The 18,035-nt window shown below is 41.7% G+C and overlaps 3 protein-coding genes and 1 non-coding gene across 5 annotated transcripts; 1 reads left to right on the forward strand and 3 right to left on the reverse strand.

Annotated features, from left to right (window-relative positions):
• Positions 1–411: 411 nt before the first annotated feature.
• On the reverse strand, positions 412–482 carry TRNAG-GCC. The gene has a single exon. It is a non-coding gene; the product is annotated as a tRNA-Gly (tRNA).
• A 333-nt stretch (positions 483–815) lies between these two features.
• Positions 816–4,998, forward strand: LOC100837911 (replication factor C subunit 5). Its single transcript, XM_003557785.4, has 11 exons — positions 816–1,036; positions 1,142–1,252; positions 1,376–1,408; positions 1,914–2,082; positions 2,443–2,624; positions 3,034–3,170; positions 3,319–3,417; positions 3,907–3,976; positions 4,058–4,132; positions 4,354–4,399; positions 4,715–4,998. The coding sequence occupies exons 1-11, from the start codon at positions 953–955 to the stop codon at positions 4,771–4,773; spliced, it is 1,065 nt and encodes a 354-aa protein (XP_003557833.1). The 5' UTR covers positions 816–952; the 3' UTR covers positions 4,774–4,998.
• Positions 4,999–5,600: 602 nt separating this feature from the next.
• LOC106865736 (BTB/POZ and MATH domain-containing protein 4) lies at positions 5,601–9,926 on the reverse strand. Of its 2 annotated transcripts, none has more exons than XM_014896433.2 (4): positions 9,327–9,923; positions 7,070–7,445; positions 6,705–6,978; positions 5,601–6,082 (listed from the first exon to the last, which is right to left on the reverse strand). In XM_014896433.2, the coding sequence occupies exons 1-4, from the start codon at positions 9,776–9,778 to the stop codon at positions 5,898–5,900; spliced, it is 1,287 nt and encodes a 428-aa protein (XP_014751919.1). In that variant the 5' UTR covers positions 9,779–9,923; the 3' UTR covers positions 5,601–5,897. The 2 variants fall into 2 exon arrangements, with proteins under 2 accessions (XP_014751919.1, XP_014751920.1); XM_014896434.2 differs by having other exon boundaries at positions 5,937–6,102; positions 9,327–9,926.
• Positions 9,927–10,980: 1,054 nt separating this feature from the next.
• LOC100841157 (probable zinc metalloprotease EGY1, chloroplastic) lies at positions 10,981–17,908 on the reverse strand. The gene is made up of 10 exons (XM_014896431.2): positions 17,438–17,908; positions 15,936–16,406; positions 15,705–15,848; positions 15,097–15,198; positions 14,399–14,610; positions 13,671–13,721; positions 13,520–13,589; positions 12,303–12,371; positions 11,516–11,566; positions 10,981–11,419 (listed from the first exon to the last, which is right to left on the reverse strand). The coding sequence occupies exons 1-10, from the start codon at positions 17,774–17,776 to the stop codon at positions 11,261–11,263; spliced, it is 1,668 nt and encodes a 555-aa protein (XP_014751917.1). The 5' UTR covers positions 17,777–17,908; the 3' UTR covers positions 10,981–11,260.
• Between the last annotated feature and the right edge of the window lie 127 nt (positions 17,909–18,035).

The following is an 18,035-nucleotide window of genomic DNA, read 5'->3' on the forward strand; positions in this document are numbered from 1 at the left end:
TTGTAGTACTACTACTATCTCTGCTGGAGTACTGTCGACAAATGAACAAAAAGATCGGTCCAACCAACAGTCTCTGCTGTGTCTAGCTGTTTCTCGGAAACAGACGGCACGTACTCCGCAACAGACTGGGTGGGTGTCGATCGAACCGCCAAGTACTGTAGTTCTGGTGCCGTGCGAAACGAAGCTGCATCAGCGTCAGACACGTCATGGAACGGGAAATCGAAGTTGCCGCGTGAAGCACAGTTTCTCGGTAGAGTTCACCAGGTTGGCCGGCCGGGATCGCTTTATATTCTTGCTCTGTTTTGCTACGTGACGGGTATCGCAAGGCCGGAAGAAATTAAACGGGGACATGTGACACGTCCTTCAGAAATGGGGACAGCGGTTTGCAACAAAAACATGCAAAAAAAGTTGTGCACCAGCCGGGAATCGAACCCGGGTCTGTACCGTGGCAGGGTACTATTCTACCACTAGACCACTGGTGCCTCATTGATGACTTTACTCACTATCTCACAATACTCACAAGTGCGCATTTGTGGAGACTCGTTTTTCTTTTGAGCAAATTGGGGCGACTCGTTGGCGGTCTTTGCGTGCCGTGCCGGGCTAGCCCGTGGGCCTCAGTTTCCGGCGCGGCACAGGCGGGGCTTCGTGCCGGCCCGACCCGATAAGCACGGCCCGATGGCCGATAGCCATCTATAGAAAATTGTACTATCTGGAATCACTTCGCAAAAAAAAAAACGTGCATCTGGAAGCAGAGCGCTAGCCGCTAGGGCCTGGAGATACGGACTGCTCGGCGAAAATCTCAAAACCCTCCTCCCCTGGCGCGAGAACCCGCCCCCAACCCCCCCATCCTCCCAATTTCCCGCCACTCCCCTCCATTCCCCTTCTCTCCGCCCCCAGTCCAATCCCCAATCCCCCGCCCCCCTTCTCGTCGGCGGCGAGGCGCAGGAGCAAGATGCTGTGGGTGGACAAGCACCGGCCAAAAGCCCTAGACAAGGTCACCGTCCATGAGCAAGTCGCGCAGAACCTCAAGAAGCTCGTAAGTGTCCGCGATCCGCCAGTCCCCACCCCAGATCAGTCTTCTAGGGTTTCGCCCGCCTTTCTCGTGCTAATCCACTTTAACGGTGTTTTTGGCATATTGCAGGTTGCGGAGCAGGATTGCCCGCACCTCCTCTTCTACGGGCCGCCGGGGTCCGGCAAGAAAACCCTAATCATGGCGCTCATCAAGCAGATGTTTGGCGCAGGTGCAGAGAAGGTTGTCGCCCTACTAAAATAAATAAATCCATAGGAGATCTCTACGTTTTTCTTTGTCGATTTTGCTCGTGGAGGTGTGGTTTTGGTGTTAACATTTTTGTGTATTTTGATGGTCTTGTTGCAGGTGAAGATGGAGAACAAGACGTGGAAGATTGATGTGAGTTGTAACCTTTCTTTATCCTATCTCTGTTCTTTCTTAGTATTATGGTTAGTTCTGCAAATTGGAGTGTTAGCATTGCATAGAAAATTTACAATAAGCAATATTTTGCTTTAGAGGGGGAATATTTAATTAACTGGAAACAATTTGAGGGCTAAGAAAAAAAATTGAAACCAGCTTGGCAGGCTTGGTTTAGAAGTGCTCAAAATTAAATTAAGTCGATTTTAGTAAGATTATATTATGCTTCGACTTGGATAGCTAGTTTGATAGTACTTGTGAGTTCATGTGCCATATGGATAAGGAAGTGTTCCTTTTTTTATTGCTTTTGGTGAACACATCATAATCGCACCATGATAGGAAAACACCCCATTCTGGATAGTGTTTTGCAGGGTAGTGGTAGCCTTTCTGCATAAGTTGAAAGATTTTCTGTTTTACAATTTAAGCTCACAATTTTGATTATCTGCAATTGTGCTTTGAGATTCTGAGGTATTATTTCCTTTTACAGACTGGGACAAGGACATTTGACCTAGAGTTGGTGATGTTGTCAAGTTCCCACCATGTCGAGATGAACCCCAGCGATGCAGGGTTTCAGGACAGGTATGTTGTCCAGGAGGTCATCAAAGAAATGGCGAAGAGCAGGCCAATTGATGCGAAAGGCAAGAGAGCATTTAAAGGTCTGATTTCCCTTTCTTCTACAATGTAACTCTGCTTATGTTGCTATAACTCTAGTTGTTTCTTGGTTTGTCATACAAAGTGGTGCTACCCTTTCTTCGCCTGACATTAATTTTTTTTGGCATGGAATGAATACTTTTCTCTACACAGCATGCACTTGTCTTAAAAACGCTAATTGATTTGCTTGTTACTTGTCGGTGAACAAATTTTCCTGTATTGTTGTCCCATCAAGAGCATAAACAGAGGTGACATGCAAACTGACCATACCTCTTGTTTAGGACTTTAGGCTTAAGACCTTGCTTTATTGAAACAGAATATTATTCTTTCTACATAAATTTAACAAAGTTTGTGTAAACTTGCAGTGCTCATCCTAAATGAAGTTGACAAGCTCTCACGAGAAGCACAGCATTCCCTCCGTAGGACAATGGAGAAGTACAGTGCATCATGTAGGTTGATATTATGCTGTAATAGCTCCTCAAAGGTGACAGAAGCCGTAAGGTCCCGTTGCTTGAATGTGCGAGTGAATGCACCTACTGAAGATCAGGTCAGTGATGGACATTTGATGTTTCATGTGTCATTCTCAGTGCCATTAGTTGTAGTGTGTCAATGGTTGACTTTGTGTTTGGTGCTACACCTACAATGTCTAATAGGGTGTTCAGAAGTTGCATTTATTCCTTGGTTCTGTGTTTCGTAATTAGTTCTGATGGAAAATTAACTTTATTTCTTGGTTCTGAGTTTCATGAATTGCATCTGTAAAGTTGGACCTATATCAGGGATTGTTTGAACTGCTCTATGTAAGGTTTGATTCTATGCTTTTTTATGTTTGTGGGAGCCATGTTCACAGCAAAAGAAAAGGACTAGTGAAACTGTAGTGGTGCTCCAACCTACCCTATCCTATACCTAGTTAAAGAATTTATGCATCCTACACCCATATATACGTTGCTCATTTGCAGATTGTACAAGTTCTGGAATTCATTGGGAAGAAAGAAAACTTGCAACTTCCATTTGGATTTGCTGCTCGGATAGCAGCTCAGTCAAACCGCAACTTGAGGCGAGCAATATTATTTTTCGAGACATGCAAAGTCCAGCAGTAAGCCTTTGCTACCTTTAGTTGTTACTGCACTTTTGTTATTATTGATTGCACTCTCTCTTGTACTACATGTATTTCACTCTTTACGCCCTTCAGTTTTCAGTTATCTTGTTTTTACTGAAGATTTTGTTTTGTTTCTGGATTTCAGATATCCGTTTACATCGAATCAAGTGCCGCCTCCTCTTGACTGGGAGAAGTATGTGTCTGAAATAGCAACTGATATCTTGAGCGAACAAAGTCCGAAAAGGTACTTCATGTTTCTTTCTAACTTATTTTCAGTTGAAGTCCCTAATGTTCCCCCCTTTTCCTTCTAGATCATGTTTACATGTTTTATTCTTCAATCATATTGCTGTTAAACAATCATATTGCTGTTAAACAATCATATTGCTGTTAAACTAATTTCTTTGCAATATTGCTTTAGTTAAAATACAGCACATATCAACGTGATTCTCCAAAACGAAATGTAGTCTGTAAACAATTTTCTTCTATTTCCACTGGTGTGTATAATGGACGAGTTAAAAAACAAAGGGGGTGTGCTTCCCATCAATTTTAGAAATTTATATGCTAGAAATATTATGTGTCCTTATCTATTACGCGTCTTTCCACCCTATGAATGCAGTTTTATCTTTCACCGCATCTCTTCAACTTTTATTACATCACACAGGGAGGTATCTGAGTAACTTTATGTATTTTTTTTTCCTTGGTTCGACTTAGAAATCTAAAATCAATATTTCAGGCTCTATTCTGTACGCCAGAAATTCTACGAGTTACTTGTCAACTGTATCCCACCTGAAAGCATCTTGAAGGTGATAAACTGCTTCTATCACTGCTTCAACTTCCATGTCTTTTAATGTCAGCGCATGTTGAACTTGTTTATGTTACTGCAGAAGTTGTTGTCGGAGTTAATGAAGAAATTAGACTCTGATTTGAAACATGAAATTTGTCACTGGGCTGCACACTATGTGAGTACCTGTTATGCTAATACTTCTACCGACTGGCACTATCAAGTTTTCCCTTGTCAAGTAGGCTAACAAATGCTGTGCACAATAGATTGTGCTTGCCCTATTTCAGCTGGTTCCACATAGTACTAGTGCTATCTCTCAGTAATAAGGCCTTAAATGTAGTCTCCCTAATTTCTGTGATTAAATCTTGCTTGCTAAGCTCCTTATCATGTTGTTTGCAGGAACACAAGATGCGTCTTGGGTCCAAGGCAATTTTTCATCTGGAAGGTACATCTCATGCGACCTTTATGATTGCCATGCTGGTTTAGTGTCTATTGTACTGCAGATAATTTGAGATGGTACTTGGTTATTATCTGCATTAAGCCATCAACTATCTTTTTTCTAATAATTGCATCAGCCTACCTAGTTATACTCTGGCCCTTCTCAATTGATCTTAGCATATACTCTACCTCAAGATTTACCTATACTGTGTTGAAATAATGTTAATGGCTAGCATCATAGCAGCACTAGCCTACTAGATTAAGGGGGATACCTACATCCTGATGGTGATACCTGACTCGTGTGCAACCCTTCTTGCTTCAGCTTTTGTGGCCAAGTTCATGAGCATTTATAAGGAGTTCCTGGTGGCCACATTTGGTTAAGCAAACACGAAGCATATGGCTGTTTCCCGTGCCAACTTGCAACAGGATGCTTACACTTCCCTATCTCGGTCATTGCAATCGGCTTTATCCATCCGCGCAGAGTTTCCATTTTGTATGTACTTCGGCGTACTCTGTAACCAACTCGTGTGAGCCAATCTGTTTTCTTTTGAATCGTTGAATATTGAAACAATGAGTCGTCCTTCTATTGTTCCATCTGTTTTGCCACGTACTCAGACTTCAGCAGCATTCTATGTTACTCCCTCCATACGAAAACACAAGTTAAACTTGCCAAGTTTATAGGCATCTATAAACATTTACAATCCTAAATTAGTTTTATTAAAATTTGTCTTTGATGCGGTAGATATGTCAAACTCTAAAAAGTTAGCTCATGACAAAGCTACAATATCTGAATAATCCCTCCGTCAAATATTAAGTGACTCAAATCAAAATTGTCCAAATATGAATGTATCTATACTTAAAAAAAAGTCTAAATACATGTAATATTTCGACGCAGGAGTAGTATTTTGGAACGGAGGCAGTGCAATACACTTTACTGGCTGAAAAATCATTTTAAATAACCAAGGTTAAAGTATTTAATAACTTGCCATCTTAACATTATTTTTTTATGGTTCTCGTGAAAGTCTCGTACAATTCATGCATACACAAATTCTCATCAAGTAAATATTGTTCAGAAAAAAGAGGAGATGATGAATAAATGATTTCTGTTACATAGTGTCTTAGCTTTACAAGTATTTCAATTAACCAATATTTTTTTTTGGTGTACAAAATATTTTCATACTTTATTTCTTCAGCACAAGAATATGAGGACCAAAAATATTATGTTTTGGCGAAACATATATTCAGTTGTTCTGATTGCTCCGCTTGTTATACAATGCTTGTAAATCAGTCACCCGTGCTTTTCCGAGGCTGGTATAAACTATTTAACTCGTTACCGATCCAACATCCTCTTTTAAAAGAAAGAACATAAATGTCCAACAAATGGTTACGAACAAGATGATACAGGCAGATGCTATTATTCCAAGAGTTGTCAAAAATCAAATGCTGTCCTGATTTATACAGCAGCGGCAGCTAGCTTACACAGGTCAGTGCTTGCGGTTGCGGTGTCAGACCCTCGGCCTCACCCTGCGCCCACTGGTGTCACCGCCGTCCGAGATCTGCCCCCACACGCTCTGGCTCTTCCCGCCGCTGCTGCATTCATTCTCACACCCGGCCACCGTCCGCAGTATCTCCGATTGCAGAGCCGAGCAGTGGTCTTTGAGGTAATCAAACCCGTCAGTCCGGATTACAGCTGCAGATACATAAGGGCATCTGGAATGTTACACAGTTGAGGACACTTATTTGGGCACCACCGAAATAAACAATAGAAACAAAGCCATATCCAAAGATAGTAGTTTTCGACCAGTACCACAAAAATCAATACTCCCTCCGTCCAACAAAAGATGTCTCAAGTTTGTCAAAATTTGGATGTATCTAGACATGACTTTGTGTATAGATGCATTCAAATTTAGTCAAAGTTGAGTCCTTTGTTGGACGGAGGGAGTACTAAATTACTGAAATTAGCATATGTTTCATATGGAAGTATAAGATGGTTGGGCAAAATAAAAGCATGAAATGAATGAAATCTGGAGACAGGTTTGAGCCAACAGCTTGCAGTTTGACCGTGCATTGTGGAAGATAAAAAACATCATGGCTATAGCTTAGGTCACCCTTTTCTTTTGCGGGAAAACTTAGGTCACACTAACACAACACTACTTCCATGTATGTACCGTACACCTTTGGTTCTAACTTCGAACTATTGCCACAAAGGCATGTGTGCCACATTATTCCACAAAGTTTTCAAGCTGATGTCAATAGAAAAGCATAGATAGGCCATGAACATAAAAATTGCATTTCTCGTGAAGTCTTATTACCTGAAAGATTCTCAGCAGCAAATTTTAGGCAAACGGATTTAAGCTCAGTAGCATGGTGCTGGTCAGCCAGTGCTAGAGTAGTTGCCACAGAGTTCACAGAAATCTGTTTGCACAAGTAAGATTCACATAACACCCTTAGCCTCTGCAATTCATATTTGTCTGCTGCAGCCAACAACTTCCCAGCTAAAGTGTCAAAGATAGAACAGCCTGAGCTTGATGCAGATAATTCATCATCACTGACAAGATTATCCCTGTACATAAAATGAAGCACAGCCTACAGCAGAAAATATTTGCATATGATGTGAATCACTGAGTTGTTGAACAGCAAAATCGAGAGGATAATATCAGCCTAGAAAGCAACACACCTTGAAGACTTTTGCCTCCATGTCATCGATGACAATCTCTTTGATTTCGTTGCTTATGTCAGCCTCATTCTTCTCTTCATCTGATTCGGAATCAAAAAATTCAGATCTAAAAAAAGAAGACCGGGCAGCCAACACCAACTTATGAGCATGAAACTTTTCTCCTGCTACACTAAAAATAACATCTGCACCCTCCTCAGTGTCCAAAAGCGTCCCAAAATGGTAGCCTATGTCAGATTCTGGAACCTCTATTGAATGTGGCCTAGAGTAATCCATGGTTGATATCACAACACCCACAGTGCAATTTATCTTCAAGCAATCATCTTTAAGAAAGTCTGATGTCTCAAGAGCAGTACGCCGAAAAAACCTTTTATAGCCCCTGAAAATAGAAATCAGGATGACAACTAATTTCAGAAAAAGGATTTACACTTTTGTACAAAACTAGCTAAATACCCACGCGTTGCTATGGATGAAAAAATTAAACTACCTGCTAAATTAGATTAAAATCACTATTACATGTTAGCGGCATGCCCATCTTATTCCAATTTTGGTGACAAACATTATTCACATGTCAATCTTTTTCAAGAGGTTTAATTTTTTCTTTTTTTTCCCATTCGACCAAAATATGATCGGTTCCGCAATCACTGATAACGGAACAAATATGTTTAATTGTTTGCATTAGAAAGAGAGGGGCAGTTGTTTTTTTGACAATACAAAAAGAGTGAGGTTATTTCTTCACAACAAAAGAAGGTGACGGACCGCCGCCACCAATTGGATCTTTTATAAGAGTAAAGATCAGCGACACTTAATATGGGACGGAGGGAGTACTTGCCAGTTGCAACCCTCCTTAAACACACAAAAATAATAATTAACAATCAGCATGACCGGTCCCTGTTTGCACAAATTATTCTAAGCAATTTACGAGGTTTGCAAAATTGTTGCTGATCTACTACTCTTTTGTACCGTCGAGGCCATATCTATAACTATATCAATTACATATTCTCTGGCCACTCCGACCTTAAGTTACTAGAAATTCTCTGATTAATCCAAAGAATATGACCAGAGTAATCATGCATTGCTTCAGTGGATTTAACACCTAAATTATAATAGGGTACACTATGACCAACTGCAGAAATTCTATCAAATATTGAAACAGAGAGTAATACTTTCTATTAATTAACTATATGCATAATGACCTGGCTGCTGCTGAGCAGCGCTAGGTGGCTTTTTCGTGGTTTGTTTGCTTTTATTTTCTTTCTTTCATGTTGTTTTGTTTTGTTTTGAGTTTGGTTTAGGTGCAAGTTTCGCGTCATTTGGACACTTTTTTCCAATATACAAAACAACACAAAATTGGGTGTGTTTAGGGAAGAAAACTATTTTCCAGAACAAATAGAGAAACCAGTTAAATATCAATTCTAAAGAGTTGTGTGGAGAGTCTCATGAGAACAGAAACCCAAGCTAAGCATTCCTCCTAGGATGTGTTCCGCAAGGAATTCAGAGTAGTAGGCAATTCAACATGATTAATTTGGGGATGTGGTCCAATAAGTTGACAGCTAGTTTAACACTATTTTTTAAGTCAAGCAGATAACAATGGAACCAAATCTTAATCAGCACATTACCAATTTAGCACTGAAAAATAGACTCACTGCACAACTAAAATCATGTCTAACCACAGCAAATTCACCGGTTAAGTTCAGCGCCCACACAGAAAAGGCGAGAACCACTGCAACACACCTAAGGCCAGTCCCAACGCAGAACGGCTTTGCCGTATCTTAATTTTTGCCACGTCACTTAGATACACAACTTCTTAACCGCTGTATCTTATAGTTTTCCTGCCATTAAATGTCTTCATTATTTCTCCCTTTTTCTATTGCTGAAATCGGTTCAGTTGATGGGCAGAGCAGCAGTGAATAGGCTGAGAAACTTTTTGATTGGAATCCAGAAACAAGAGCCGTATCGTCATTTAGATACGATTCCATTCTCTACATTAATTCTGCTTCCACGTCGATTCCTATCCTACATGGCAGAATTAGATACAGTACACGTATTTGCGTTGGGAGTGCCTAAATAGAGCATATATCACGCACAGTTGCCGAAAGTAACTCGCCGCGAGTACTAACTGCTTCAATATGAAAAGTTGAAAATCAAATTGCAAGGTAATGAGAGCAGGAGACTTCATGAGTCGTGATCAATCTGGTCACTCTTAAGCCCGAACTGATTCCTGTTGGTAAGGTGACGAGGCGCGAGAAGGTTATATTACCACATGGATCCCCGGTACTTGAGGGTGTAGGGGCCAGACTCGAGGGAGCGGTCGAAGTGTGAGTGCACCTTGTGCTTGCCCTTGCCGCTCTGGTCTTGTAGCGTGAGCTCGAAGAGCGCGCGCACGTCGGTGCCCTCGGAGGCGAGCGCGATGAAGACGGAGACGTAGGCGGAGTTGTCCTCGGGATTCTTCCCGTCGGGGTAGAAGTAGATCGCCCATTGGTACCCGCCCACCGTGAAGGTCTCGCTGGCGATGTGCTTCCCCACCCCCATGCCCTTGGCCAGAGAGTACCCCTGGATCACGAACCGGTGGGACCCGTTCACCGTCTCCGTCACCGACCGCGAGCTCGTCGGCGACGCCGCGACGTCCCGCGGCGCCGCCCCGGGCTCAACTACCGCGCCGGCGTGCGGCGGGGAGGCGTCGCCCCCGCCCCCGGCGTCGTCGTCGTCCATGGGGAAATGAAGGAAGGAGGGAGGGGAGGGCTAGGGTTCGAAGCGGAGGAGCTCTGGGAGAAGGGAAGAGAAATTGGGGATTCCGTGGCTTCGCGCTGGCTGCTACAGTGCTACAGCACGGGGGGAACAAACAAGGGAGGGGGTCCGGTGGGGCGGGATGAAACGGAGGCGAGAGTGAAACAGAGAGACCGGCAAGGTTAAAAATTATTTGTCGAATATTTAAAAATAAAAAATACTCGTATAAATGTTAGAGCTTTTTTCACGAACTTTTAAGACGGGAGGAATCATAGGTAGGTAGAGAGTGAAACAAACACACACGAAAGATATAAATTGGTTTGATTTGATCAGTGGAAACTCAAACCTGCAAGTGGAAGCACGTATCATTAGGTGAAGAAAGACCATTTGAGTTTTTTACATGCTTGTAAGGCAGGATGGAACATAGAAAAGGATGAAACGGAGATGTCGTGAAGGTAAAAAAACTGGTCTGATCTAATCTGTCGTCTCAACTCAAACCCGCTATGACGGTCAGGCGACAGGCAGCGGTACAAACCCTGGTCTCCTGTGGCGGCGGCACAAGGGAAGGAGTCCACCTTTGAGTGAGACAGGACAGGACAAATGATCAAAGTAAAATAGGGCAAATGATCAAATCCCTCTAGTTTATCATTTTCGTAAAATGAAATCTAGTTTATGAGTTCTAAATTGGAAAGGGAAAATGAAAAACCACGAACGTTTCCTTTTTAGAAGCATGTACCACAACTTAGCAGAGTATGTGTGCTTGGAACTAACTACTCCCTCCGGCCGGAGGGAGTACAACTTTCTAGTTATGTCATTAGAATATTTACAAGTGCACATTTTTATCACATTTCTAAAATCTATTTATGAGTTTATAGGAACCATTTTGCTTCTTTCAGATGATCGACCTTACTCCCGGAATTTTGGTTTGATACAACTAGTGACTAAAGGCTCCCCTTCTAACTGCTGTAAGCCTGTAGAAAATGAATTCTTCAGAAGATTGCTTCTTTCAGATTGATCGACCTTACTCCCGGAATTTTGGTTTGATACAATTGGTGACTAAAGTCTAAAGGGACCCCTGCTAACTGCTGTAACCAGTAGAAAATGAATTCTTCAAAAGATGGCAATTTACGTACCCAGATTTGAGCTAGAATTGAACCTTTTCATGTAGACCTACGTGCGAGAAAACGAGAACAAGGTTATGCTTTAAACGTACAGCATAGAACGCAAGATTTGTCGCTACAGTTTAGCATACAGCTTGTCTGCACGTCAACAAACTCGTACTACCTCGTCGCAGTACATATTAGTGTACAACCGGACAAACCGGGCAATTCATATCCACCTCCAGCTCCAGGAGAAAGAACAACGCAGGCCTTCACAACAATTTCGCTATTGTGGCAAAAATTTGGATACAAAAGTACAAAAATGACTTGCATCATGGCCTAGCTCTGCCGGCAAGCATTACGTATCTCAGAACGAGGTAACAAGTCCTACTCCTAGGTCCTCCGCAAGTTCATCCCACAGAGGGATAAGAATCGATACAACGAGAAACACCGAAGCTATCAACGCGGCCCTCCTCCAGGTGCCAACGTCACTCACATCGTCCAAACATGGTTTTTCAGGTGTTCTCTGGGATAAACCAGAAGGTACAGAAAAGTTAGTTCACGGATCATGGAATCACCTGCCTATTGTGTTTCATAATAATCAATATGTTCTCGAGTTTACCTGACATAGTAGCACGTATAGGCCCCAAGGGAGAGATAACGGTCCCCCAAGCTGGAAGATAAAAAAACGAGGAACATTAGAAGTAAATGAATATGCTCATGTGAAGCTTGGATCAAAAGTGACAACAGCTTAGTACTCAGTATGATTGGTTCTTCGTATGTCTAAGACTCATGGTACATCCTGCCTTTCATTACAAGTAGAACAACACCAATATTATCATCTTGCAATATGAATGGGATCCCTATGAGCTAAGAAGGTTAAGCAAGACTCTTGAGAAAAACGTATTCTGGAAAAGATTTACAAGACGACATATGTTGTTTTGCAGTTTTAGCAAAACGAAAGGTATTTAGCGTAAGGGCTTTCTCGAATAAATCTTTCATCTTAACAGAAAAGATGAAAAGGGTATGGCTCCTTTAAATTTTATCTACATATACCTTTTCAGTTTCCAGAACTAAAGAAACTATATTTAAAGGTTACAGCCTGCTAGGCAGTGTAGTGTTGGGTCCTGTCAGGTCCAGCATTTTTCTTCAGTAGTAATTGTATAAAAATGATATCCAGTGTTATGATATTCAATTATACATAAAATATTGCATGTTGTTTAGTGGTAATCAACAACACAAATGTGCTGTGTACTTAGTATGGACGAAAATGTTAATTTTTTTGTTCTTTCCAAAGGTAAGCAAACAAACTGAACTGCACTAGAAACTCTGAAGCCAAAGATGCAAGGCTAAGTGCAAGGTGTTGTTTGAAGAAAAAATATGTCCAAGACCAAGATAGACTGACGTACCACTCCAAGTCCAAGCAATGAATATGTTGTCAAGCCAAATCCAAACAAAGCGTCCTTGCCAAAAGCGCCCTGTTCAACATATCAGAGAACTTTAGATTGATACAGAAGCTAAGGATTTTGCACTTAACAGTCATGGTATTTCCAGGCTACAAGGTTAAGCACCAGAAGTTCTAGATATTACCGACTGTCAAGTTAATACAGATTGAGAAATCAACAAAAGGAGGCAATGGAAAAATGAACACTGATGAGAAAATGAATGTATCAATTGCTCCCGTGCAAAAACTGCAAATGAAGCCTCCTTCAAGGATATTGCAAGCAGAAAAGTTGTACTTGCTAAAAATAAACAATCAATGTTAGGTCTGGGGATTTTTCACAACAAGAGACACCTCGCTGTTTCTGTAATGTAGTTCCGCATGATTTGCAATGCTCCAACAGTGTACCAAGTTGTAATTCTTATTTCTAAACATGTCCAAACTCCTGGACCAATGGTAACTGTTAATGGGTGTTATTTTCCACTTAAAGATAAAGTAAAGCTTAAAACTGTTTTCTGATCACTGATGGATACAAACATCTACCAATAAATGCATTCTAATCTTGCATATTCTAGTGCCTTCTTCACGATCTTTTGAAAATAGTGCATGGCTCTGTCAATAATACAAGTCAAACAGATAGGATATCGGACAAGAAATCCATTAGAGATGGAAGAAATTTTGCATTTCATTAGACTTGACATAGCATCCTAAGTCGCACTTTACAACTCAGAAACTCATGCATGAGAAGTGAATCAAATATGTCCTGGAAACAGTATGAAACATCAAGGAAGGGCAACCGAGGAGTCGAGGACAATTGTAAAAATGAGTAGCTACTGTACATACTCCTTCCTGTCCACAAATACAAGTCATTTTAGCCATGGGTAAGCAAAAGCCTAAAATGACCGTCATGCTCTTCTCTTAGTAGCCTCTAACTATGCTCTCAATTACTGAATTCACTCTCCAAGGCTGGAACAGAGAGTCATTTATTTGTAAGAGTACTGGCGGAGTGGCCATGGGGTGTGATAGGAAGAATGGAGAGAAAGCACCTAGACAATGTAAAATGGGCTGCATTCGCGGAACAAAAAAGATGGCTAAAATGACCTATAGTTCTGGACGGAGGGAGTACATACATATGGTCCAGCGTGATTAAATGCTTACATCCCATGCAAAATTTACAACATTTACCTGCAATGCTCTCCCACCATCAAGACATCCAACTGGAAGCATATTGAAGGCAGTAGTTGTTAAACCGCACCTGCAGAATTTGCAGGAACAGTAAGACAAACAGTGCTTCTTTGGTTACAAGAGGTCAAGCAATTAGTGAACGATACTTCACCAGCCGGCGATCACAAGAGGGTGGATAGAGACCGTAGCAGCATGCATAGCACTGTAAATGAATTTAAGTTCATTAGAAACATAGTGCCCCTACCCAAACTACAAAATGCATAGAGTTGAGCAGTTGATAAAGTATATTAACTTCTAAACATATATCACAGATGAATAGACGATGGGTGAGACTAGAATCTTCAACAGAAGGACCAACAGGACTTGTAAGTTTGTAACAGTTATAAATGCTGAACTATCCACACCAATAATGTCCATTAAATATCCCATCACATGTAATGATTCATCAAACTATAGTTTGGGAGTTCCGAAAACCACTGATATTCACCAAATATGTATTGGTTGGGAGTTCAGAAAAACATAGCTTTTCATCCTAAACCTAAAAGTAAGAGTTTCAGCTAATCCAGTACACTTCTCAAAGACTGAAACTAGTTATGAGCGAGAATTAGGAAAGTAGCACAAACTTTCTGTGTGTTCTGAAATGGTGTCTAAAGTCTGTATTAACACGATCGTTGAAGGAAAAGTGCAGATATCACGTATGGAAGTAAGATAGATCACAACTTAAAGATTACTACTAAGTATTAAATACTACTCCCTCCGTTCCTAAATACTTGTCGTGGTTTTAGTGCAAATTTGCACTAAAATCACGACAAGTATTTAGGAACAGAGTAGTAGTTAAAATAGCAAATGTAAATGTCCAAAGTGTCACGTGTCAGTCACCTGTAGCCAAGTGTTGCTCTACTAACAAGTCCAAGCAACAATGAACCCTGAAATATATTGCTGGGTACTTGAACCAAATCACTTGCCCCAGCAGGGTTTAAGGAGAGCCACAGGCCTACGGAGAACATTGAAAAAGAAAGTGCAGCTCCAGCCAGAGGACCAGCCGTTGATATGTCAAACATTGCCTTCCGATTTGGCAGGATGGATTTGAACTACAGGAGTGAATGATGAAATAAGATAACTTCCAGGTAGTGGTTGAAAAGAAATATGCACCATTGTATTAGGATTTTGTGGTTTACTGCACAAAACTAGAAATGTCAAACGAAACCCAACTGATAAGGCTACAAAAAGAAAGTTGCTTCCGTAGAATTTAGACTCTGGAGCAATACTAGAAGTAGGTGAAAAAAACACTATCATCACTCAAGCATCTTCCAATGAATTTAATATTGTTCAGCACCATAGACACCGGGAGAGGGAGAGTGATATTAAAAAAACTAAAGAGGAGGCTACAATTCCAGTACTATCATATTTACAGGAGGTAAATCAGTTAATACAGATAAATATGTTATCCAACTGTTCATCATCATGGCATGCTTGTGTATTAATTATCAGTTATATATAATAAGGTAACTGAGCAACACATCCCAGTATGATTTAATCTATAGGTATTACAGTACTTTTATTAAATATATACTAACCTGAGTAATTGAACCAAAAGTTCCAAGAGTGAAGTTCGGAATGAAGAAAGGAATGCTCAATTTCACCTTCTTTGGATATGCTGCCAAAAAGTGTCCAACTTCCTGCATACAGTATGCAACATGGTAGGTCAGGTTAAAACAATCACAAACGAAAGGAATTCATGAAATGGCAACTCAAACAGCTAAATAAATCACCACGTAATAAAAGGATCCACTGATACTGTTGGCTGCTACAGTTGATGTCAATGTTCAATTGCTCAGATCAATAGATAGAGGATACAGCAGCTATTCATATCTTACTCAGATCAATAGATAGAGTACTCAACAATGACTTCTGGAATTAGTTGAATAATAACTCTAACCAAGGAAATTCTACAAGATATCTGCACTTAGCCCCCAGTGTCACTTTATATGACAAAAGAACTGTGAGGACAATTTAATTATGGGAGTGTTTCGTAACCAATTGGAGCACAGCAGGAGAAGTTAACAATGGCAATATCCATTGTGTTTCTTGAAGACTTGTAATTGTGTAAAAGGTGTACTTTTCACTATAAGAGTTAGAAGACCAGAAGAAAAGACACGCTCAACAGATTTATGATGTAACTTACATGAAATAGTTGGATAGCCAATACGCCATAAGCCACTGGCAAAGCAGATTCCACGAATGGAAGTAAAAGTTGCATGTCAGGCGGGGGTCCGGTAGCATTTGGATCCGTGAAATATGAAACAATTTCTGGTGGAAGACTGCTAATCTGCACAGAACTTAATTTATTACTCCACTAGCCTAGGATAGAAAGGGATTAAGGTCTCATAGCATATAACAAGTGAAGAAAATATACCTTTGATGCAATCCCTAATTCAATACAGGAGAACACAGAGAGAAGGAAAAGTAACAGGGAAATAACGTATTGCCACAGGGTAGTAGGTCCAGGCTCCGAAACTTCTCTTCTAAGCAAACCAAAACTAACACGTGGTCCCCCACGTGGGTCGCCCTCTTCTGAATTGGGCTCCTCCACCATGAAAAGATTGTATTTGTCACCCGTAAGTTCACGTAGCTGCCGTTGAAGTTTTCCAAAGATTTCCTCTCTATCCCCTCGAAGATTTCCAACAAAAAGCACTCCTTCCCCAAGATCGCCAAAAGGTTCTTCTCTTGTCAACCAGAATGTTGTGTAGCCAAAGAACTTTTCCTTAATAGCCTTGACATCTGCTGGATCAACCTTTTCTGGGCCTAAGAGTTCCAATAGCTTAACTGTATCGATACTATCCACACTGAAGCTCAAAAGCGTAGGCTCGCTTGATACACCAGGAGTCTGAGCAAAGGGAGATGTAAGAAATATTTTTGAGAAAAGAATCAGCCATGTTCGTAATATTAAAACAGATATGCTTTACAGTTTTCATCTAACAAACCCACATCGGCACCAAAGAATCCAATGGAAATGGACTTTTATTAGGTATATTAGCACTAGGCTTTGACAACGAGAACATGCACAACGTGGTAACCTCCCCCTCATTTCTGGTAGCTGAATGTCTTGTCTGCCATATCAACATTAGATAATTTCTCTGCTAAAGAATATATGGGCATCTCCACAGTCTCCAACATGTAACTTTGACCGGGTTTTTTTTTTATGAATACGATAGCTAAAGTACAGAACTATTCTGTTATGATAAGTCTAATGGTAGCATTTATGTATACCCTCGCAAAAAAAAGCATTTATGTATAATCAAACTAAATAATACTCCCTCCGTCCCATATTAAGTGACTCAAATTTGTCTAAAAATGGATGTATCTATATGCTAAAATACGTCTAGATACATGGAATACTTCAGCACTTAATATGGGACGGAGGGAGTAGTACTTTATATGATCATGGTAAAAACATATAGAAGCTTGACTATGCCAAATGCTTGCGAAAACGTCACAACATCATACGTAACTGGATGACTGGATGGGACAGGTTACTTCACTAATAGCCATATTAACACTACATTGTAATTGCAAGGATCGATTCAGGAAGTCAATTCCCTTTAAATCAGTAGTGAGCATATGCCAAATTGTCCTTAATGTGCCTCCGAACCTCCTCGTTCTGCCTCTCAATCCAGCAGAATAGGCTAGAAAGTAGAAACTACTCCTAAATCAGCAAGCCGTCCAGTACAACTACGTTCAACAATACGAAACACAAAATTTCATGCACAATGCACGCCACTTACGGCTACTCCCTACAAAACCGAAGGCACGACTACATCTCTAGTCTGTTACTCCCGTACACCATGCAAATGGCCAATGGCTTAGTTTCTCGTACTAACGAATGAATAAGCAATCCGCCGTGGCCGTACACCTTACCACTGAAGACGATGATGATGAGGAAGAGAAACTACCCGACCGGCTCCGTTCCGAGCCCAGCTCCTCCGCAGTCCCCACCTTCGCTTCCACCGCCGCCTCATCCTCGCTCCGCTTCTCCTCGTCCTCTCCCCCGCTGCCACCGCCGCCCTCGTCGATGGAGAAGCGCCGCATCCGTTCGCACCGCCTCAGGGGCCTCCAGTCCAAGTAGGCGCCTCTCGGGCATCCCCACCGCGAGCAGCATGCTGAGGCCGCGGAGGCCCTGGGCCTGGGGAAGCGGATGCGGGGGGAAGTGAGGTGAACGAGGGGCGAGCTCGCGAGCGCCGCGGCGGCGGCCGCCATGGCGCGGCGCGCAGTGCAGAGCGCCCGAGCTTGGCGGTTACGGTCGTCGGAGGCGGGAGCGAGGAGAATGAGATGGGGCCGTGGGAAGGAGGATAGGGTGCGGAGCACGGGAGGAGAGAGGAGAGGAGTCGGATTTGGTTTTGGACGTGGCAGAGCTGCGACGCTTTCCTGGACCGGACAGTCCAGTCCACTGCGAAAATATCCGGTAAAAATCTTCGGGTTTTAGGCTCGGATCCGATCGGAGCGGAGGACGGCCTGG

The sequence above is a fragment of the Brachypodium distachyon genome, chromosome 1 (genome assembly GCF_000005505.3).
Source record: "Brachypodium distachyon strain Bd21 chromosome 1, Brachypodium_distachyon_v3.0, whole genome shotgun sequence".
NCBI classification, from domain to species: Eukaryota; Viridiplantae; Streptophyta; class Magnoliopsida; order Poales; family Poaceae; genus Brachypodium; species Brachypodium distachyon.

Coding starts and splice junctions, on each gene's coding strand:
- LOC106865736 (XM_014896433.2), bottom strand. CDS start 9,778: ATGGACGACGACGACGCCGGGGGCGGGGGCGACGCCTCCCCGCCGCAC. Junction 6,979..7,069: donor TGGAGGCAAAAGTCTTCAAG/GTGTGTTGCTTT, acceptor TTTCTGCTGTAG/GCTGTGCTTCATTTTATGTA. Junction 6,083..6,704: donor TGCTGCTGAGAATCTTTCAG/GTAATAAGACTT, acceptor ATGTATCTGCAG/CTGTAATCCGGACTGACGGG.
- LOC100841157 (XM_014896431.2), bottom strand. CDS start 17,776: ATGGCGGCCGCCGCCGCGGCGCTCGCGAGCTCGCCCCTCGTTCACCTC. Junction 15,199..15,704: donor TGGCTATCCAACTATTTCAT/GTAAGTTACATC, acceptor TACTGTATGCAG/GAAGTTGGACACTTTTTGGC. Junction 13,722..14,398: donor AGAGCAACACTTGGCTACAG/GTGACTGACACG, acceptor ATTCATTTACAG/TGCTATGCATGCTGCTACGG.
- LOC100837911 (XM_003557785.4), top strand. CDS start 953: ATGCTGTGGGTGGACAAGCACCGGCCAAAAGCCCTAGACAAGGTCACC. Junction 1,037..1,141: donor CGCAGAACCTCAAGAAGCTC/GTAAGTGTCCGC, acceptor GGCATATTGCAG/GTTGCGGAGCAGGATTGCCC. Junction 3,977..4,057: donor CACCTGAAAGCATCTTGAAG/GTGATAAACTGC, acceptor ATGTTACTGCAG/AAGTTGTTGTCGGAGTTAAT.